General features: G+C 32.3%; 4 protein-coding genes across 7 annotated transcripts in view; 3 read left to right on the forward strand and 1 right to left on the reverse strand.

The window, feature by feature from the left end:
- Positions 1-2,694, reverse strand: part of LOC105670876 (BRISC complex subunit FAM175B-like) — a 28,395-nt gene extending 25,701 nt beyond the window's left edge. For both annotated transcript variants that reach the window (XM_012364623.2, XM_012364613.2), the window contains exon 1: positions 2,095-2,694. The gene's annotated coding sequence lies outside the window, so the exon portion shown is untranslated. The remainder of the gene's footprint in view (positions 1-2,094) is intronic.
- Positions 372-7,053, forward strand: LOC105670862 (FHF complex subunit HOOK interacting protein 2A). 2 transcript variants are annotated; one of them, XM_067352856.1, is made up of 8 exons: positions 372-678; positions 1,097-1,114; positions 1,250-1,654; positions 3,400-4,020; positions 4,298-4,748; positions 5,064-5,427; positions 5,752-6,252; positions 6,426-7,053. In XM_067352856.1, exons 3-8 carry the CDS (start codon positions 1,304-1,306, stop codon positions 6,523-6,525), a joined length of 2,388 nt encoding a protein of 795 aa, XP_067208957.1. In that variant the 5' UTR covers positions 372-678; positions 1,097-1,114; positions 1,250-1,303; the 3' UTR covers positions 6,526-7,053. The 2 variants fall into 2 exon arrangements, with proteins under 2 accessions (XP_067208957.1, XP_012220032.1); XM_012364609.2 differs by lacking the exon at positions 1,097-1,114.
- A 427-nt stretch (positions 7,054-7,480) lies between these two features.
- LOC105670761 (DALR anticodon-binding domain-containing protein 3) lies at positions 7,481-9,596 on the forward strand. Its single transcript, XM_012364466.2, has 5 exons — positions 7,481-8,022; positions 8,171-8,807; positions 8,938-9,071; positions 9,183-9,350; positions 9,442-9,596. The coding sequence occupies exons 1-5, from the start codon at positions 7,705-7,707 to the stop codon at positions 9,559-9,561; spliced, it is 1,377 nt and encodes a 458-aa protein (XP_012219889.1). The 5' UTR covers positions 7,481-7,704; the 3' UTR covers positions 9,562-9,596.
- A 495-nt stretch (positions 9,597-10,091) lies between these two features.
- The window catches only part of LOC105670956 (max dimerization protein 1), a 43,169-nt gene continuing 33,450 nt past the window's right edge, over positions 10,092-19,810 (forward strand). The window contains exons 1-4 of one of the 2 annotated variants that reach the window (XM_012364732.2): positions 10,092-10,452; positions 12,225-13,161; positions 15,439-15,532; positions 16,237-16,266. In XM_012364732.2, the coding sequence (XP_012220155.1) occupies positions 13,107-13,161; positions 15,439-15,532; positions 16,237-16,266 (179 nt within the window). In that variant the 5' untranslated portion in view covers positions 10,092-10,452; positions 12,225-13,106. Of the gene's footprint in view, positions 10,453-10,907; positions 10,927-12,224; positions 13,162-15,438; positions 15,533-16,236; positions 16,267-19,810 lie in introns of those variants that run through there. The other variant, XM_012364739.2, reaches the window with a different exon arrangement.

The raw sequence follows: 19,810 nt of genomic DNA on the forward strand, positions 1-19,810 counted from the left end.
TATAAAAACAATATTTTATATACAGCATATTCAATATTTCCTCCTTAATATAACAAGATTTTTTTTGCAAAAATTTCTACGTGATTTTGGTTCTTTAATAATTTCCATTTACTGTTCTGTTTGAAATAAATAATCCTGATTATTATTAATTTACAAACGTTATTAAAATACATTTGCTGATTATATTAGCGTATTCAACGAATATTTACTCAGCTGTTGTCGAGTCAACACTAATATTGACTGATGCGTGAAGAATTACAAGGACACTTCACGAAACATTGAACTATACAATTAATCTTATACAAACGAGAAATACTTTGAAATACATATTACAGAAAATTTCGACCGTAAAATGTAAGCGCGTCATTACGTTTCTGAATGCGTTATCACATCGAGTGCAGTCGAATGTACTCATTGCAATGCACGCACGTGAGCCTGGTGTCTCCACCTGGTGCACGTTTGGTTATTCGGTGTTGGGACACGTCAAAGTCGCGGAAGCCGCTATCGCAAAATTCATTCCGCCACACGCGATGAAGCGCACCGGAACGGCACTCCGAGGGGAGAAGATCTCACGAATCCGCGAATGAAAGTGAAAACTGTACGCACACGAGTGTATCCCGCGAGTGAGTTAACATGATCAGCGGCATTCAGATCGCCCTGAAGAATGCCATTGACGTGGTGAGTGACAGTCAATGACGATAAGGGTGTCTACTGGGAAACGCGCAACTGCGTTTCGTCCTTGCACTTTGAGATAAGAAATATCGGTGTTATTCAATTTTGACTTCGCGATAAGAAAAAACTATTGTAATATTTTGCTGCCTTTACAGAATATCAGAATACATGATGTACACAACTACAACTAAATTTGACAATTAAATCTGTAGGCAAAGCTTATCTACATTTAAATATACAATTTATATTTATTTAAATAAGTATTATTTTCTCAAAAGTAGCATGATCTTATAATTAAAAACATTTTTAGAAATTTCAATACCAATCAAAAAATTAGTTGATATTTTTTCTAGCTCTTTTAATATATTCTGTGATTAAATTCATATAAAAATAAAAATACATTACACATGCAATTCCAAACTAGGATACCAATTGTTGATATGTAAGTCAACCAATGAATAATTATTTCCCCAAATACATATGAACTATGTCCCAGTTTTCCCACTTTTTTGATATCTTAACACTAATCATGAAAACCTAACAAATTTCAAAGAGTAAATTCAAATTTATATTTTAGATAGCCCCACCGGCAACGCCGTTGCAAGATTTCACCTACCATTGGAAACAATTGATGAATTTCTATGTGAGTCATCTGACTGACTGCAAGGTTCCTGTGCAGAACACCAGTATACCTCGACACCTAGATGTATTATTGGAAATCTTACTACGAGAAGAGAAAGAAGAGAATGAACCTGGACCTTGTTTAGAATATCTTTTGCAACACAAGCTTTTGGACCTTTTAGCGACTTTGGCTTGTGCAGAGACACCACCTGGCATGCGAACAATTTGCCTTGCTTTCTTGAGGAAATTTCTGGGCAGATCAAAATATCCCTTGCTACATCATACATCTATCTATGCGCCAATACAACGACTTGTAACACTTTGCAACGGTAATCCGCCATCACCAATTGAAGTTGAAGAGGTATGATTAATGGTATAATTGATTCAATATGATCCGTTACATATTAATTTTTTGATGCGAAAAAAGCAATGTGAAATTGATCAACAAGTTTAACTTTTAAGAAAGCCTAAAACTATCTTATTTTTATTTTATTATTATTTATTATTTATTATCTTTTTTATTATGCAAAATTGTAATGATTCTAAATCTTTGCCTATTTGTTTATTGATTTTTAAAATTATTTTTGGTTACCAGTTATATTTACCAAATTTCACTTATTTTTATATTTTGCTTTTCATAAAATAATTAAAATAAACGATTAATATATTTCAGTATTCATTTCAATATTCAATATTCATTTTATATCTAGATTTGTTCATATCTAGATCGCGATAATTGCTCTTCTATAATATTGTTCATTATTCATTAACAATGTGAAAAATTTTTACGTATTTACTTACATGATTTATTGCGACAATCCTATTGCATCGGTTGCATCATATCTTAGCCTTATCAGCGCTAGATGTTTTCTCATTCATTCCCTCGATCATCCTCGTGAACCCATGGAACGTAGATTCCAGAATAGTTTTATATTGCACGCACTTTCGATTTTCACACTTTTTCATTTAACTAACTAACACTTGTCAAATTTATCGTTTCGGACATACGCCATTGTATAATGATACGTTGTGAATGCGTTTTCAACTGTTTTCCGGTTTCAATTGTACTTTCTTTCACTCGCACTTGGCTTTACGTCATTGGTTGGCACAAGTTAACTAGCAATTTAAAAATATCACGATATATTCATGTATGTGTATTCTTTTTTTATTTTCCGATAGAATTTCACGAAGTAACTCGGCAATATTCTTGAGTCAAAATTCAATCCCTTTTCTTACACACATGAAAAATTGCTGATCGCAGAACGCACAGTAAAGAATCACACTACGTGTACGTAGAAGACATCGTGCGATTATTGCAATATACTCACATATGTCTTACTTGCATTTTCCGATAACGTCTTAAGACAAAAAACATTTGACAACAATTGATTCACAGTTTAATGATTATTTTTCTTACATACTCGAAAAATCGCAAGATGACAAGCACATCAACCGGCGCGAGATGTTACACTTCGAATGTATTTTCGGCTAATTCCGTTTTTTCCCGGTTGCATTCGGTATCGCGCCACCAGCTACATTATCGCGCTACTTTCAAATGTTGTAATATACTTATAAACATGCATAAATAGATTTTTGCTGTCACAGCGAAAATATTGCTGTAATTACGTATTTCGTACTAAAGCGATTAAATTTTGCTATCATAATTAATTTTTCGATATTACATTTGTTTTGTTTATAGAGTATATACAATTTTTTAATTTTTATAATTAATTTGTTTATTTTTGTTTAATTATTATTTGTCGCTGTAAAAATAACTTAACATGTTACTGAAATAGATATAAAATTATTTTGTCTTTTTTATTTAATTATATTTATGTAATTATATTTGTTATCATTATGTCTCAAATATAAAGTGACAGATGTTAATATTTTATTAATGAAATTAATGTTTGAAATTAGTTTTATATATGTTGAAATCAAAATTATATACTTATAAGTTATAAAAGGTTTATAAACAAATGTTTATATAAATATATTTTATAAAGAAATAAAAATATCAATTTTTGAACATGAGATTATTGACATTGACTTATTGATACTTGTCAAAATATATTCTGAAAAAAGTAATATTTCCATTTTTTTTAGGTGCAATTCCTGCTAACAATCTGCTTCCTGGTATGCAAATATCCCCACGTGACCAACATTATCAATGATGCACCAATTGCACAAACAGCTAGCAATGTTGTTAAGAAGGATAACGAGAGAACAGAGATCCAGAAGGTGACCTATATTCCAACAAGAAGAAGAAACAATTCTAATCCTTTATTTGAGCCTTTGGATACCCAAGCAGTTACATTAGTCAACCCAAATCTCTTCGACAAAGAACAGAAAAAATTACTACGTTCGAGCAGGACTTTTAACGTAGCTGCACAATATGATTTGTCCAGGAGATCGAACGAATCCATATCTTCCAGGGATGAGAGCGTATCATCGAGTCCTTTGGCTCAAAAATCCGTTTGTGATTCGCCTTCGATAGACACAAAGAGCAGTGAACAAGGGGAGGAAAAGAACGAAAGAGATTCTTCAGGAAACAAGATTGATGAACATTTGCAAAATTTGAGGGATTTACGACTGGATACCGATTGTAACATTTACGACGACACAAGTTACGTGGCGGGTAATAATCCGAGTTTGAAGTCACCGAAGATGCCCGAAAAATCTAAATGTCTTCTATTAGATGCCCTGATGAGTTATTTAAATAGCGCGGTAAAACAGTGTTGCAATTTTTTTTGTTAAAATTCCTGATTTTTACTGCAATCATTAAATTATGAGATTATTATTAGAAATGAGAGGATTGTGTTAAATTTTTTCTTGTCAGAATAGAAAAATATTTACAGTTCAACTTTGCGTTAATAATTTAATAATCCAGAAAGTAAAATGTTAACAATGTTGGCTAAGAAAGTTGCAGCGAGAAAACAGGACTTTTGATATGATAGTATAGCAGTCTGTATATAATAATTATATCACATTTTTCTGTTTATAGGATAACATGGTAAGAATAAGAGCATGCGAGGGAATAATGGTTTTGGCTTCATTGGACGATCCTTCATTTGCACAAACAGTCGCCAGGAGCGAGCTGTCATCAATAATATCTAGTCGCCTAGAAAACTTATTTAATGCTATACCGGCGCATGTGGATTACTTGGAAATCTATAATGTGGACGTCACGTGGGGTCTGGACTCACCGTTGTGGACTAAGGAGAAAAAATTTCCTGGTTGCCGGCAAGTAGCGGCGTTTTTTATGTGGTTCGACTATTGTGATCAGTTGATGAGAGAGGCTCAGATGGAATTCGCGGAGACGCTGGCGAGGACCATCAGAGTAATGTTCTTTGAGAGGATAGTCACACCCGCCCTGGCCGATCATCACGTCATACTTATCACGGCTTTAATTGCTAAGTGCTTGAAAGAAATGAGCTCCTCTATATTGTGTACAGGTATGTTTCCAAGGCAATTTAAAAGCAAAATATTTTAGAACTACCACATAACAAATAAAAGGCGCGAGCAAAATCTTATGAATTTGTACATTTTTTCTACAAGATATAAAAAAAAAACAATCTAATAATTCTTAGTTGAATACAAAAATTTGAGTTAATAAAACTAATGTTAATTTGAAAATATACTATTGTTGAATTTAAAAAATTTTGTTTGGATTTTTTTGTATTTTGAATCTTTTAGTTTGCTGCTATAAAATTTTTGAAAATATCATTGATTTATCCAATATATTAAAAAAATTTTTAATATTCTTGCAGAGGTGAGTTATTGGTTGGTCGGGCAAGAGAGAGATCCAGACATACCGAATGTGTGGACGTCACCAGTATTGCATAGATTGATAGAGAATTGTTTCTCGGACAGTAATGATCTTACAATAGAGACGTTAAAATTATTTGAGGAAGCAATAGACAAAAGAAACGAGCACATACTCCACTGTCTCTTGCTGATCTATTTGTCTACGCGAATGTATTACGACAATACTGCCGCCGATAGTGCTATCGCATCTTGGAGCGATGAAGAAGATGAAAGGGAAAAGGAAAAAAAGGGATCTTTGGATCTTTCTTATGAGCAGAGTCACAGTCGCACTTTGGCACCAAGTAACATCCACCGAGTTATAAACTGGTAAGAGAGAGTGATTGGGAACAATATGAGCCGTTTTTCTAAGTGGTATAGATTCAATTAAAAATAGTTTAATAATATTTTTAAATAAGATAAAATGCAAAACATTAAATATTTTAAAACAAGCAAAAATAGACTTATACCATTTAAAAAAACGACTCATATGTTAACAAAAGAAACTATTACTCTTAATTATTATTGTATCAAATTGATTGTAGTATAATGAAAATAATTACATTACAAATTAATTAATTACATTATATACTTTCTCAAATATTTAGATAAATTAAATACAAATAAGTGTTATAGACTCAATTTTTATTTCAGTTTTCTGTCATTAATACCGCGTTACTTACAAACGGATTCTGATGCTAATAATTATGAGAAATATATGCCGATTTGGGAACGACAGTATTCTTCCGTGCTTTCCGACTGCGCTTTAATGGCGTGGCCATTAGAGGCAGTGATGGTGGACGATTCCGCGAGTTCAGACTCGCGACCAGAAGCTGACCATGGCTCAGGTCGGTTCTACATGGGACCATTCCTAAGCATGCTTTTCGACAAAATCAGCAATATGCCAAGACAGACATACGAGGTCAATGTAGGGATCACAGGGTTGATCTCCAGGCTAGCGCTACTGCCGCACCCGTACCTGCACGAATTCTTGCTGAATCCTCTGCTGCCTTTGATACCTGGCACGAAGAGTCTGTTTTCGTGCTTACAGAAGGTTGTCAAGCAACTTGTTAGCGAAATACCAAAAACTCCGGAGAGTAAAGCGATGTTAACAGAGAGGAGACAGAGACTGTTGGATGACTGTTTACAAGAAGAGTGAGATCTATATTTTATTAGTTGTAAATTGCTACTTTTTACACTAAATCTTGCAATTAATGTTTCAAATTAAATCTTATAACTTAGCTTAATAACTAATTTTCTAATTAAAAATCCAAAAAAGCTTCAGAATTAAACTTCATACATTTTAATAATTTACATTTATGTTTTAGGGAGAAAGGAAATCTTTTGTACGAAAGCGCCATAGTGACAGAAGATTTTTGCAAAGATCTCGCAGCCATAGCATATGTCAAGTATCACCATTCTGTTTAACGAAGTTTTACACATATCGCATCCCCGCAAAAAAGTGACACAAGTAAAAATATAAATTTGTTTAGGAGAGAGGAGAGAAAATTACGTTAATAATAACGTTTTCTATTAATGATGAATGATGGAAAATAATTTCACAGGTCTATGCTTGGTCAAACAATAATTTTAAAATTAATTCTTTATGACAGTATTAAACAACATTAATGAACTCACACGGGAAATATTTGAATCGAATTTATATCACTTTTCCTGATTGAAGGCCGATGTATTTAGATCACTATCTGTACATAATACAAAATTCGAAAAATTTCAATTTGTGTCATTTTTCTTCCAGGGATGCAATAAGAGTTCATTAAATATACAGAATAGTGATACTTAACTTAAATAAATTATAGATGTTAATATATATATTAAATCATAATTACTTATATTGTACTTAGTAAATTCTTTATGTGATGATTTTGTAAGATACACATTATAATAAATATGACGCAAATATATGTTTAATTAAACTATTATTATTAAAAATTATATCTGTGATTGTTTTATTGGAACTTTAATCAAGAAATTTCTAAAATATTTATATTATTTAATGGGAATTTTTTTTATATTAAAGTACAATATATATTTACAACATTAATAATATTTATTAAATTAATAATAAATTTTATTTTTTTACACAATTTATTTCTTGTAAAACGTTTTTGTATAATAAGAAAAATGTTAATAGCAATTATTATTTTTGGAAATATTGTTTATTTTTTCCCATCTTTTTTGGTTTCTAATACATAAATGTAACTGGAGAATTAAAAATATTTTTAAATATATTATACATTGTACGTGAGAAAATGGGTTGGTTCATAAGAAGATGCATAAGAAAATGGACCAATCAATTTCCTTATGCATATGCTTATACGATATGCAAGTTGTCTGAATATACCCTTATTTCTTTCTTGCGCGTATGTATGAACAGTAAACATAATCTATTTCGATTTAGATGCTCATAGGTTATAGATATTTAAAGTGGAGTTAAAAGAATATATTAAGACTGCACGAGATTTATCTGCAGTTTCTCTTATTATTTTTCTTCTTTTTTAATATTAAAATGAATATTTATACTGTTTTATGTATACAATATTTAATATAAAATGCATAACTAAAAGTTTGCTATGATATATAAAAATGTCACTTGTTGCTGGTCAACACAAATCAGCAAAATTTTCAATGGAAAGCTGGGCAGGTTTTTGTACTAGATCTCTTATTGACAATATTGTTTTCTATTTTACTGACTTTCCATTTTACAATACACACAAAAATTCTTCGATAATTAAAGTAAATAATGAAAATTTGTCGACAAATGGGGAGCTCTATTTTTTGTGCAGCTTCAAAGCATGGAAAAGTTTATTGGTTTGCTCCAAGGATTGCACGAGTATTTTGCAGCATTACACACATGTACATGGTACAACAAAATACAATACAGATGTTGATGTAGCTAAAGAGGTAAATAAATAATTTAATGATTTCTTATATATTTTTTGTGTTTAGTCTAGAAAATTTAAATTTTATTGAACTCTTATAAAATAAACATGTTTTAACAGTTAATGATTATGTTTTGTTCTTGATTACAAACTTCAAATAATATTGACAGGTCTTTGAACAATTAATATTAAAAAGTAGCAGCTGGCCAATAAGAATACAACAATGTATATTGCAAAAAGAAAAGGTTTGTTTGTTTCTAAATCGAGGAGATATTATTACAAACAGTATAAGGATGGCTGTTGAATGTGGAATGATGTTTGGAAGTACTCCATCAACTGGTAAAGCATTCAGTTTGAAGTACCAACCTGATATACAGTCAGATCTTACCACTCAGCGATTGCATCTAATGAGAAATATTGCTGCAAAGGTATTGAGTTTGCATGGATATGTGATATCCAATGAGAAAAACTGCATTGGTAAGTATCTGTTCACCAGCAAATCAGAAGGATCAGTTGACGAAGGATATGAGAAATATGTGTGCGGTGTTGTAAAGAATTCCCAATCAAAATCAAAGGAAATATGTCTTACATGGGATCAACATGTAAAATGCAAAATAGACCAGTTGGCAGAATTGAATGAACATAAATTTATTGAAGATGAAGAGAATAATGCAAAGAAAGATCTCTTTCTGGAAAATTTGGCCAATGCTATTGTTATTTTTGAGTTAATGGCTGTGAAACCGAGTCGATCAGTTATTATTGGCAATAGTGACTCCAAAGAAGATAAAAGCATTACGAATACAAAAGGTATTATTTAATTGATAAATTATTGACTCTTAATAAATTTAATTTTTAAATCAATTGTAATAGTTATAATAATTATACAATTTTGTATTTGTTTACATCTTAAATTTATGTTTAATTGTAAACATTGCAGGTGCATCATTTGTATTGTACAATGTTGCTAGGATAGCAACGATTATAAGAAAGTATAATGAGAGAGTATTGTGTGGAGATTATCCTAGTTTACCAAATATTGGAAATGTAGATTTTTCAGAATTGTATGAAGAAGTAAGTAAAACTTATTTGTTTTTTTTTTATTAATTATATGTTTATTATATAATTTTCTAATTAAGTTTTACACAATTAATTTTTATTAAAAGAAATTTAATTTGATTTCAGGAAGAATGGGAGCTTGTATATAATTTTATATTTGGATATTTGCAAATGATAAATGATTGCTTAAAATGTGAACCAAATTTTCATATTTATCCACAGGTATTATGCCTGTTTTTATCACGATTATGTCAAAAATTCAGTGCTTATTATAGAAGGATCAAAATTCTAACGGTAAAATAAGTTTTCTTTTCCTCCTCTATACTTAATGCTTTAGATATTTTGCAGTAGATACCTTTATACTAAATCATATTGTAAATTATAGGAAGGAAGTGATCATTTGATCTCCAAGATGGTTGCCAGATTGTATATGTTGCATGCATTACAAGTTGTTTTTGAGAATGCATTGGACATTTTGGGCATTAAATCAGTATCTCAAATGTGAAATAATTTTATAATAAAGAAAATTTAATTACTCAATTTAATCTTTATTTAATCAAAGATTAGTGAAGTAAACTTTAATTATTTTTATGTGGACAATTACGTTCGTAAATAAGAGTAAGTCACACTAATTTCAAAACCACGTGAATATGTGTGTCAATGCATATAAAATGCATATTATATAATTTTGATTTTCATAATGTCTCATCAAGTCAATAATCTAGATTCAAATTTATGCGTAACAAGCGCGGATCCGTTCGGGTTAGTTCGAGCTTGATCGGCTGTATTCGTTCAGCGTTCAGCTTGCTAGAAGACGACGACAACGGCGACGCTGGGCGGCCAGCTGTTTGTTTTGTTTTCGGGCATGAGATTCACGTGACAGCCGGCGGGTGTTGGTGGCGGCACGCGACGATCGCGGTGATGCTTGTTACAACGTCCACGATTGGTCGCTATAACGCGCTTGCCATCGCTTCCGGCCAATCATCGTGGCCGTAAGCGCGCACACCGCTGTATAGAGGACAGAGAGAGCGCTGCTGCCGCCGAGAAGAGCGTTTGACATCGATAAATGCGTGCGAGTGTTCGCGAAGCGCGGAGGTGCCAAGCTATCGCTCGCTCGCTCGCTGGTTTGCTTGCTCCGAATCGTCCGTGAATCGTCGTTATTTGAGTCACCGTGTTCCTCGGTTGTTATTCTCGTCATCGTGATCGCCGTTTGATCGCTTGTTAGCGCGCTCGCTCTCTATTCGCGTTCGGCATTGTTCGTTGTCCGATCAGCTCGCTCCCACCCCTCGCTACCGCCGCCGTCGTGCGCCCCTCCGCCCCCGTGGGAAACCTGTGAGAGAGCTAGTAGTGCTGGGCAGTGCTGATCATCCACATAACACAGTGAACAGGCATCATTGTTAGTTTCTCTCTCTTTTTATCTATCTCTCTTTTTTCCATCATTTACGCACACTCTTTTTTCGCCGTGTCTCGTGCCAAATGTCATCAGACGGATGTTAGGCGTATATGCGTATATACGGGCGTATGCGTACGTATATGCATACGTAAATATACACATGGGCGTGAATGTATGTTTGTATACGTATAACGTGTGTGTTGTGTGTGTATATGCGTGAGAGATACAGAAACGTACGCATACGGGCCGCTTCGTACGCGTGACGAGGGGATCGACGGGATCTCAGCTGGCGCATTCTAGTGGACATTCGGGTAGAGAACTGCTGTTGCGCGAAGGCAGGTCGCCTGCCTCTTTGTTTGTGAGTTATCAGCTGGCGCGTCGCTTGCACCTCGCAACGATAACGGCCTCAGCCCGCGCGCAGCAACAGCAGCAGGCCCCGACGAATCTCAAATTGGCAGAATTCCTTATTCAAAATTCGTACGAAAATTCACTTTATTCAAAACTACCTAGTGTCGGAAATTAATCCCCTTACTCCGCTTTGTGATACATTCATCGTGTTCAATGACAGATGGCTTTTCGGTTAATTTCAATTTTATTTGAATAAAAATCTTTGTTTCGATTGTCGCAATATCTGATGTTTATTAGATATAAAAATAGGGATTAATATTCGCAACATTCTCGTAAAAAAAATCCATTCTAAATTTATCAAAAAATGTATAGAGATTTAATGCGTGAAGACAAAGATATTCGGTTCGGTTAACACATATAATATTTTTTTTATATGTGCCTATACAAATTTATCCGATTAAATTTAATTTGTTCTTTATATTGTACATGCTTTGTATGAATAGTGTTACATCTTTATTAAGTCAGCTATGTTTCCCTCCCCTCGTCTTCCCTCTTTTGTTTAAATGTGCTCGTTTTAATTACTTTATATAATTATTTTTTTTACTTTTTTCTTAAATTTAAATACGCACCTATCTTATTTTAAACGCAGAAAAATACGACTGAAACGAATAGAGTTGTTTTTGTAAATGAATCTTTTGCATACTATGATTATACTGTTTAATTTATTATATAAATTTTTTGGTAATTAATGGGCGATAGTGTGTTTATATTTTTGTTATTTAATGCAAGAGATTCATTTAATTCTTTTTTTGTTGTTTTTTTTTCTTTTTTTATTATGTGTTTTACAACAAATAAACGTATATTTATTGTATAATTGATGTTCTCTAAATTTTGATCTATATATTTCTTTGGATGTTATGTGATATATATCCGTGTTGAAATAAATAATTCTGTTTTTTATATAAAATTACATTTAATTTTTTAAAATTAATTTTAATGGAAAACGCAAGCATGCACTGAATAATTCTTGCCTTCTTCGTTCAATTTATAGAAAATTTTATTTCAAAGCATATGAATTTTATTTTATCGCTCTTTCTATATTTATCTATATATTTCTTTCTCACTCGCTCTTGCTCTGTTTTCGTTTCACTCGCTGTTTATTTTTCTCGCGTTACGAGACCGCGCGTAGGCGTATTCTCTCTTTCATTCCGCTGTGTGCTGTGCGTATGCGTTGTTCGCGATCGGCTTTTCTCGGTGGCGTTCGAAGCGCAGTTACCTCTTACGCGGTACTTTCGTATCAGTGATATCACTGCAATTGTATATTGTCGTTAATCACGTTGAGAATCACGCACGAAATCGGAGAGTCGCGTTTGCGAGTGCTTTTTAGCGGTCAATGGTGATGATAATGGATTTCTTTTATGATTTAGTGCAATCGCGGTAAATGTGATACACACGGCGAGGAAGGAGCAGCGGAAAACAAGAGAAGTATTCTGACAGGAAGAGAAGAAGAGGAGGTGTAAGAGACAGCTGAGTAATCGCAACCAAATCAGAAGCACATCGCAGAATACGATTTCTAACGTATCTAAAAGGACGCTGGGTGCTAAGGAACATTTAAGCGAAAGGATTCAAGTGTTAAAGACATTTAGTGATTGATAAAGGAAATTGTGCAACGGTTTGCATACGAAAGAGAGATATTCGAGCCGATTCGTTAATTGGAATTTGATGGAAACGATTGGAGCAAAGTCCAGCAACGACAATTAAACAGGAGAGAGAAGACTTTAACCGGAATATTTGTTGATTTTTATTATTCGTGACACAGACGCGCAAGAAAACTGTTCGTGAATCAAATAGAAGCAGCAGTGCAGAAGGAACTTTCCACACATTTATATCGGCTGTCCGCCGCTACCGCCGCTGCCGCCGCCGCCGTCTTCGTCGTCATTGTCGTCATTGTCATCGTCATCGTTCGCGGATCGGTGCACGCTTTTCGTTCGGTACGCGTCGTCATCACTGCTCGTGCGCGTTGTTGAGCGCAGTTGAACGCGGTCCGAAGGAAGCCGAACACGGAGTCGTTCGAGGCGGCGCGGCGTGGCGGCCGAAGACATCACGATTACGTATCTCGCAGCCCTCTCTTCCTTCATCTGTGCGGCCGTCGTACGCGCACGTGCGCGTCTGTGTGTGTGAGTGTGGTGCGTGCAACGCGTGTGTCGTGTCTTTTGTCGCGTGTGTTGGCGCGAGAGCGTGCGGCAGAGGGAAAAAGGAGGAAGTACGCGTGAACGGAAGCCGCCAGGATTACGCCAAACCGGGGAAATATGAGCATTGCTGCCCTACTGCAAGCCGCTGAGTACATTGAACGAAGGGAAAGAGGTGAGTACTTGTACTTTTTAGCTTCTCTTTGGGATTACATTCTCTCCTTTCTTTTTTCTCTCTTTTTCAAACAAAATTTTATTTAATTTTTTTCTACCATCGATATCTTGCAAGTGCGACTGGAATAAATATGCAGTGTGATATGTACTTTCAACAAGCTTAGTTTCACGTGTTACATTTTTTGGTAAGACAGATATTAAAGTCACATTGTAAAAATTACAGAAAACAGAGGTGAAGCATGATATAACTTTTATTGTAGCTTAATTTTTTACAAAAATATTTAGCGTGTACATTAAAATAAACATATTTCTAGTGTGGCTTTGAATCTTTGATGTGGTGTCTTTTATTTGAAGTTGATATATAATATTTGTAATATTGCTGTTTACTCCAGTCTGTCAAAAGCTTAAGCATGTTGATAGAAGAATCTAATATAAAATCTTGCAAGAAAGCATCGCGTTCTACTATTAATTAATGTGCATCAACAATGTATATACACTGAATTTTTATCAATAACAATCAATTCGATCATGAGATATTTATTATGGCAGTTTTTATATTTATCGTCAAGGTTTGGAAACCATTCATGAGATTGGAATTTGAATTTTTCTTAAATTGATTTTTTTTATGCAACGAGTGTGTCATTCCACCGTTTTAATTGAAATTTAAACGATTTAAAAATATAGCATCATCTCGATACTAATTTTTGTTTTCGTAGCGGATCGTATACGCGGCGCGATGATCTCATTTTATCACTCCACTTATGATGCTGCTGCGTCGCACTAAACTGACGTCCTCGTCGCATACATGCGAGAACGCACGTCGTTTCCCTTGCGCGCACGCGTATACTTATTCCTTTCCGTATGTCAAATCACAATAGATTTTCGAAAGAACTATACGTGACTATCGATATATATATATAAATTCTGAAAGTTCCAATTTAAATTAGACGCTCTTATGAAATAAATGTACTATAATCGTATATTACACATCATGTTAGAGTGACATAACTCGTTTACAAAAATATGCTTCTGCATAAAGTAGTTTCTTTTCGGACTTTAAGTTGCTGCGAATTTGTGAAAAAGTAGAAAGAATTTAAAAATTCACATAACATTATTATTTAATAACTTTAAAATTAATTGCAGCATTGTAGAAAACAATTTATCAATTTTGAAATAAGTGTACACATTTTTAATCTATTGGAATAAAATTTTATGAATCTAAGTCTCTTATAAATTAAATTTGTATAGAATATTTATTGAAATAAATTACTTTATGAATACAATTGACGTGCATATGATTTTTATCGAAATTGAAGTTTTAATGAATCGATGAAAGTAAATCTGAAATTGATACGAAGTTTATCTGAATCTAACTGTGTCTCTTTATGAAAATTTATTCTAAAGACTCTATTTTTATCTGATATGGAATGCCTGTCCGTCTCTTAATTTACCATGAGTTCTATTTATACAAATTTATTCCGATGTTTCTATTTTAATTTGATTTGATGCATATAGTTATCTGAATTTGACTCAACTGTTATTTATAGAAATATAAATGTTGCATTTGACAAACATCGAATTAATATAGATTAATTCAATATCATGCACACTTATTGAATTGAAATTATTGTACGCTTGTTTGCTTGGAAAATCACAAAACAAAGCACGATCATACTTCGATCGGACGTGACTTTCTCGGAACAGTCTAAGGTCTGAAGAGAACGGTCTCTAAGAGAAAATAAAACGTGACTTAATATCGGTGCGTTCATCGTCGCTCGCTCTGTAACGAGCTTAACAAGCTTCGAAAGTTCGAGCCCTCTCGCGAGAGTCACGTCGTGGTTTTTCCTTGTCGCATATAATATGAAACTGACCTGATCCAATAATAAATTATATTAAATCTGGTTATACATCAAAATGTAAACACATATTTTTTAAATATTTGTACATGCACGTATACGCGTGTGCGCATGTGTATGTGTGTATATGTATAACATGTATGAAGATTTATCTAAATATCTTTGTTGCTTCTACAAATACGAGTATTTTTAAAAATAAAATTGTATGATACAAATGTTTGTCATTGATAACATTTAAAGAAATGTGTTATAATTTAGAAACAAGTATTTTTTGGACCTATGCTTATTAACATTGTTTATTTTGGTTATATGTATCCAAAGTTTGAGTCATCAATTTTAATACATCGGATATAATTGTATTATAAGTAAATATTAATGTGCAATTATATTTCACTTATCGATTTATCTCTTTATGGTTGCAGAAGCTGAACATGGCTACGCTTCAACGATGCCAATACCTGATGATATGCGAATGGTTGCAAAGAGGTCAAAGACAAAGAAATCCCAAGGCAGCAGGTTTGTATCTACTCAAATATCTCGTAAAAATGATATCCGAAAATTTGTTTAAATTTGAAAAATTTAAAAATACTTTTTAAATTTTTTATTTTAAATGTTAAGTTTCGCAATAGTTATATTTTTTATTCTCACGTTAATAATAATTTTGTTTAAGCGTTTAATTTGTGTTGCTGAACTGTTTTTATAATATTATAGCATCCCATAACTTTACCATTATAGAAAAATGTTGTTATATGAATTTCCAAATTTTTAAATATTTTATATTATATTATTTTATATTTCTATAAACTTACCGTAACTTGAAATATCGCAAATATTTTGCATTGAAATAATTAAAGCGTAATTTTTGTAAAAGAGAATATATTTTTAATATGTTTTTATTATAATGTATGATACTTAATTATTATAGATACAACATTTTTATCTATAGGAGTATTATATTGAAATTTGAAAATTCGATATTTTGTATGCAATAATCTGTAACACATATGTTTAATTCGCAATTAATCATTGCAATTACCAGTTACTTGTACCTGCGTTTAATATTTTTTACGCGATAAGTCTTTTTGATTTTATATCATATTTACCAGATTGTCTTGTGATATTATTATCGTCTCTTGATTTGTTTTTATCATTAATCGCGATTTTACTGCTATTTCTAAAATATATTGTAATAACGAGCGTTTTCTTTTCTCTGTTTTCAGAACGACTCATAACGAATTGGAGAAAAATAGGTGAGTGTTTTCTAAACAACGACATAAGTTATTTTTATCTAACTCATTTAATAGAAATATACATTACAGTTATAACTTTATATTATATGACTGGTATAAATTATATTTATTATTTTTATGCTTTTACTATCACATATCGCAATCGTTGAAAGGAGTCAATCCTGAAATAAAACATTATTGTTTTAATTTTAATAAACCATTAACGATTAGTTAATAATATATTAGTTAATATATTATATAGTAGTTGTGAATTTTTTCTCTTTGTTGATACTTTAAACAAATTTAAATATTGCTCAGAAATAAAATATATTGGAAAATAATCTTACGATATATTTGCTTTTATAAATATTTTAAATTTATGAATTTTAAATACATTTATAAATTTAATTTATGAAAGCAAATTTATGACGTATAGATTAAGTTAAAATAAAAATTTATTGGAGACAAATATATATCAATATAAGATTAAAATTTGTCGGAAATAAATTGGAATAAAATTAGAATTTACCAAACTAAATAATATTACACGACGTAACATTTTGAAATTAATTTGCTCGAAAATAAAAGAATATGCCAATGGAAATCAATATATTTCATGATGGATAGGAGAAAGGGAGGGGGGATGGAGAAGAAAAAATAATTACAGGATTTTGGATTTTCAATGTAGCGCTATAGTTCGAAAAACCGAAAATAAAAAAATGCGTTAAAAACGTGCGTTATTACGTTATGTAACGCAAATACAGGATGTATCAGAACGACGGGTTTTTACATCGGCAGTTTCTGTGTCACGCCACCCCTCGTGTAACTTACTCTCTCTTTCTCTCTCTCTTTCTCTCTCTCTCTCTCTCTCTCTCCCCTTCATCCCTCTCCCCATCACGACTACTATTCGCACATGGGCTGCTTGGATGTAAAAAAAATCGATAGTTCGCCGCGACTATCTCGCTTTCTCTCTTGTCCTTTAACGCACCCCTCTTATTTCCTTTTTTTATGCACTGCTGACTAGCAAGTTTTAACCTTCCTTTTTTTTCTCCAAATATTTAGAGTATGTTACTTTTTTCGAAACACTTTCCAAAATCTTTTATAGGTAACATATTTATTTATTACTCGATTTTTTGGCTAATTTTGAGTTGATATTTCGTATATTCATTTTTACGTTTATATATTTCTAGGTTTTACATTATATATTTTTATACTATTTGATATATTAATTTTTATTCTACAAATTGTTTCTATACATTGAGATAAAAGTGATGAATTAAAAAAATATTTTATGAATTTATTCACTGATCATTGAATTAATAAGTATATTTTCAGTTATACTTGTAGAAATTAATATATTCTGGTTATTATAAATTATTGCACACTGTAGCATATATTTTATGAATGTAAATTGTTATATATTATTTATTTTTATTTTGATTAGAATATAACTATACGCAATAAATTGCGCGAATAAATATTTAAAATTTTTAATGAATATTCAATAATGTTTCAATAATGTTTCAATAAATGTTTCCAGAAATATTTTCAAACACCTTAGTAAATATTTAATAAATTGTAATTCTGTATGCATGTTATCCTAAAATTAAATGCACATTTAAATATTGAAATAATTGCCAATGAGAGTATTGCAGATGTTCCATTTGTTACAAACTGCGTTTTATACTGTTCCACATAACTTTTATTGAAAAATTAGTTAATATTGAAAACACTTAATTACACATATTACCGAATAAAAGTCAATTCTCGTGTTTTATTTTTGTAAATTACGGATTTACGTCGTAAATTTTCCGCGTTTTGAACCGATGTAGCGTGGTAAAAACTGTCCCGCCGGCTAGAAGATGGCATGCATCGATCATATCGATATATGTCGATATTGATATAGTTTCAATATTATTAATGCTATACTTTTGTCATTATGATATTTTTTATCATCTCGCGTTGGTTTGAATTGTCGGAGTGATAATAATCGATGTCATTGCAATATCTTAGCTGTTGAGTGCAATTATTTGTTTATTATTTAAATATGTACATGAGCATAATAACACGTACAGTTACAGCTAAATTTTTGTATTTTTTTTCTGATTTTTCTTTTTTGTTCTTATTTCTTCTTTTGCGCTACGATCTTACTACGTTATATTTGTCTGACGATTTTACTGTGTTATATTTGTCTGACTACGTGACCACATTAGAGTGAGAAAGCTATTGAAAAACATAGGATAACATACAGTAGTATTGATCCGTTCTCACGGAGATCATGCTTCTTTTGTTCGATGTTATCTATCAATATTAAAATTCATTGCATGATATCTTCTATTCGCTTTTTCACTTTAACATTGGTCGATGATTGCGTAGTTGGATATGTAATGGAAAAATAAAACAAAGGAGGAAAAAAAAGAAAAAAATTGAAAGAAAAAATGTGAAAGATTATTATCAGCATAATTTTTTAAACGTATAATATTGTTGTATGATATCTGATTATCAGATGTTTTTACTCTGCATATAAATATTCCAAAAAATTGAAATTTTATATAGATATTGACAAAGTGAGAGAGAGAGAGAGAGAGAGAGAGAGAGAGAGAGAGAGAGAGAGAGAGAAAGAGAGAAATCTGTAGTGAATTAAAAGCATTTAGGCAAACTGATTGTTTAAAGTTTAATTATTATACTTTTTAAATCAGGAATTTATAAAAACTTAAAGGTCACTCGCGCATTTATTTGTTTCAAGTTGAAAAAGTTAAATTTTGACTAATGCTGTTTACGTGTTTAATGCCAATAGTGACGAGAGCGGGCTCATGCAAGTGCTGCGTAAGTATGCAGCACGTGGGACAAGCGTATGAAATGTGGAAGCTAATAACATACTGTCCTAAATTTGGCACGCGTCGTGCGGCGGAAATAAATCCGCGGCGAATTTACGCGCATGATGCTTAGACCCGTATGCTGCGCATTAAAGATTGCGATTAAAATTGGCATTACGAACGAGAATTGGTTATCGCTTGATGGTACTGTATCATTATTGCAAATCCGTGTGGTAATTTAATATCTCGTATTATGTTTGACATCTCGGATAATGTTTTGAATTCTATATCTCCCTCTCTTCGATACTTGTTTACAAATCGATCTGAATTAGTTTATAAAAATGTATATCAAGCGTTATAATCAATTGAAACTTGTTTCTTTCTGCTTTCGTGTAGCGTTTATTGCGTCTGCTCGTGTCCACTGTAAATTAAATGATATACACTATTAAATAACATATAAAATTATACGATACTATCACATATGAATATGATGTTCGAAAACAGGATTGCAGGATTTCAAGTAATTTCCGTTTAAAATTAATTCCAAACAAATAGATTTTATTATCTATCAATATTATCGGCACGGTTAGCAAACAGAAGCGATAAGCAATCACGTTATTTGTGTGAACCATTATGCAAAATAGCAGGGTTGAGTTTTCCCCTCCCAAACGGAAGAGGGGAAGATCAGACTAGCCGGAAAACGAAAACTCGACAAATGGTTGCACTAACGCGAGTGAAAATGGTGCCGC

This window comes from Linepithema humile, chromosome 4 (assembly GCF_040581485.1).
Source record: "Linepithema humile isolate Giens D197 chromosome 4, Lhum_UNIL_v1.0, whole genome shotgun sequence".
NCBI classification, from domain to species: Eukaryota; Metazoa; Arthropoda; class Insecta; order Hymenoptera; family Formicidae; genus Linepithema; species Linepithema humile.

Bases quoted from the DNA above. Each gene is read 5' to 3' on its own strand.
- LOC105670862 (XM_012364609.2), top strand. From the start codon at position 634: ATGATCAGCGGCATTCAGATCGCCCTGAAGAATGCCATTGACGTG. The intron at 679-1,249 runs GTGAGTGACAGT...TTTATATTTTAG, and splicing joins TGAAGAATGCCATTGACGTG to ATAGCCCCACCGGCAACGCC. The intron at 4,021-4,297 runs GTAAAACAGTGT...TTCTGTTTATAG, and splicing joins TGAGTTATTTAAATAGCGCG to GATAACATGGTAAGAATAAG.
- LOC105670761 (XM_012364466.2), top strand. From the start codon at position 7,705: ATGTCACTTGTTGCTGGTCAACACAAATCAGCAAAATTTTCAATGGAA. The intron at 8,023-8,170 runs GTAAATAAATAA...TAATATTGACAG, and splicing joins ATGTTGATGTAGCTAAAGAG to GTCTTTGAACAATTAATATT. The intron at 8,808-8,937 runs GTATTATTTAAT...TAAACATTGCAG, and splicing joins AAGCATTACGAATACAAAAG to GTGCATCATTTGTATTGTAC.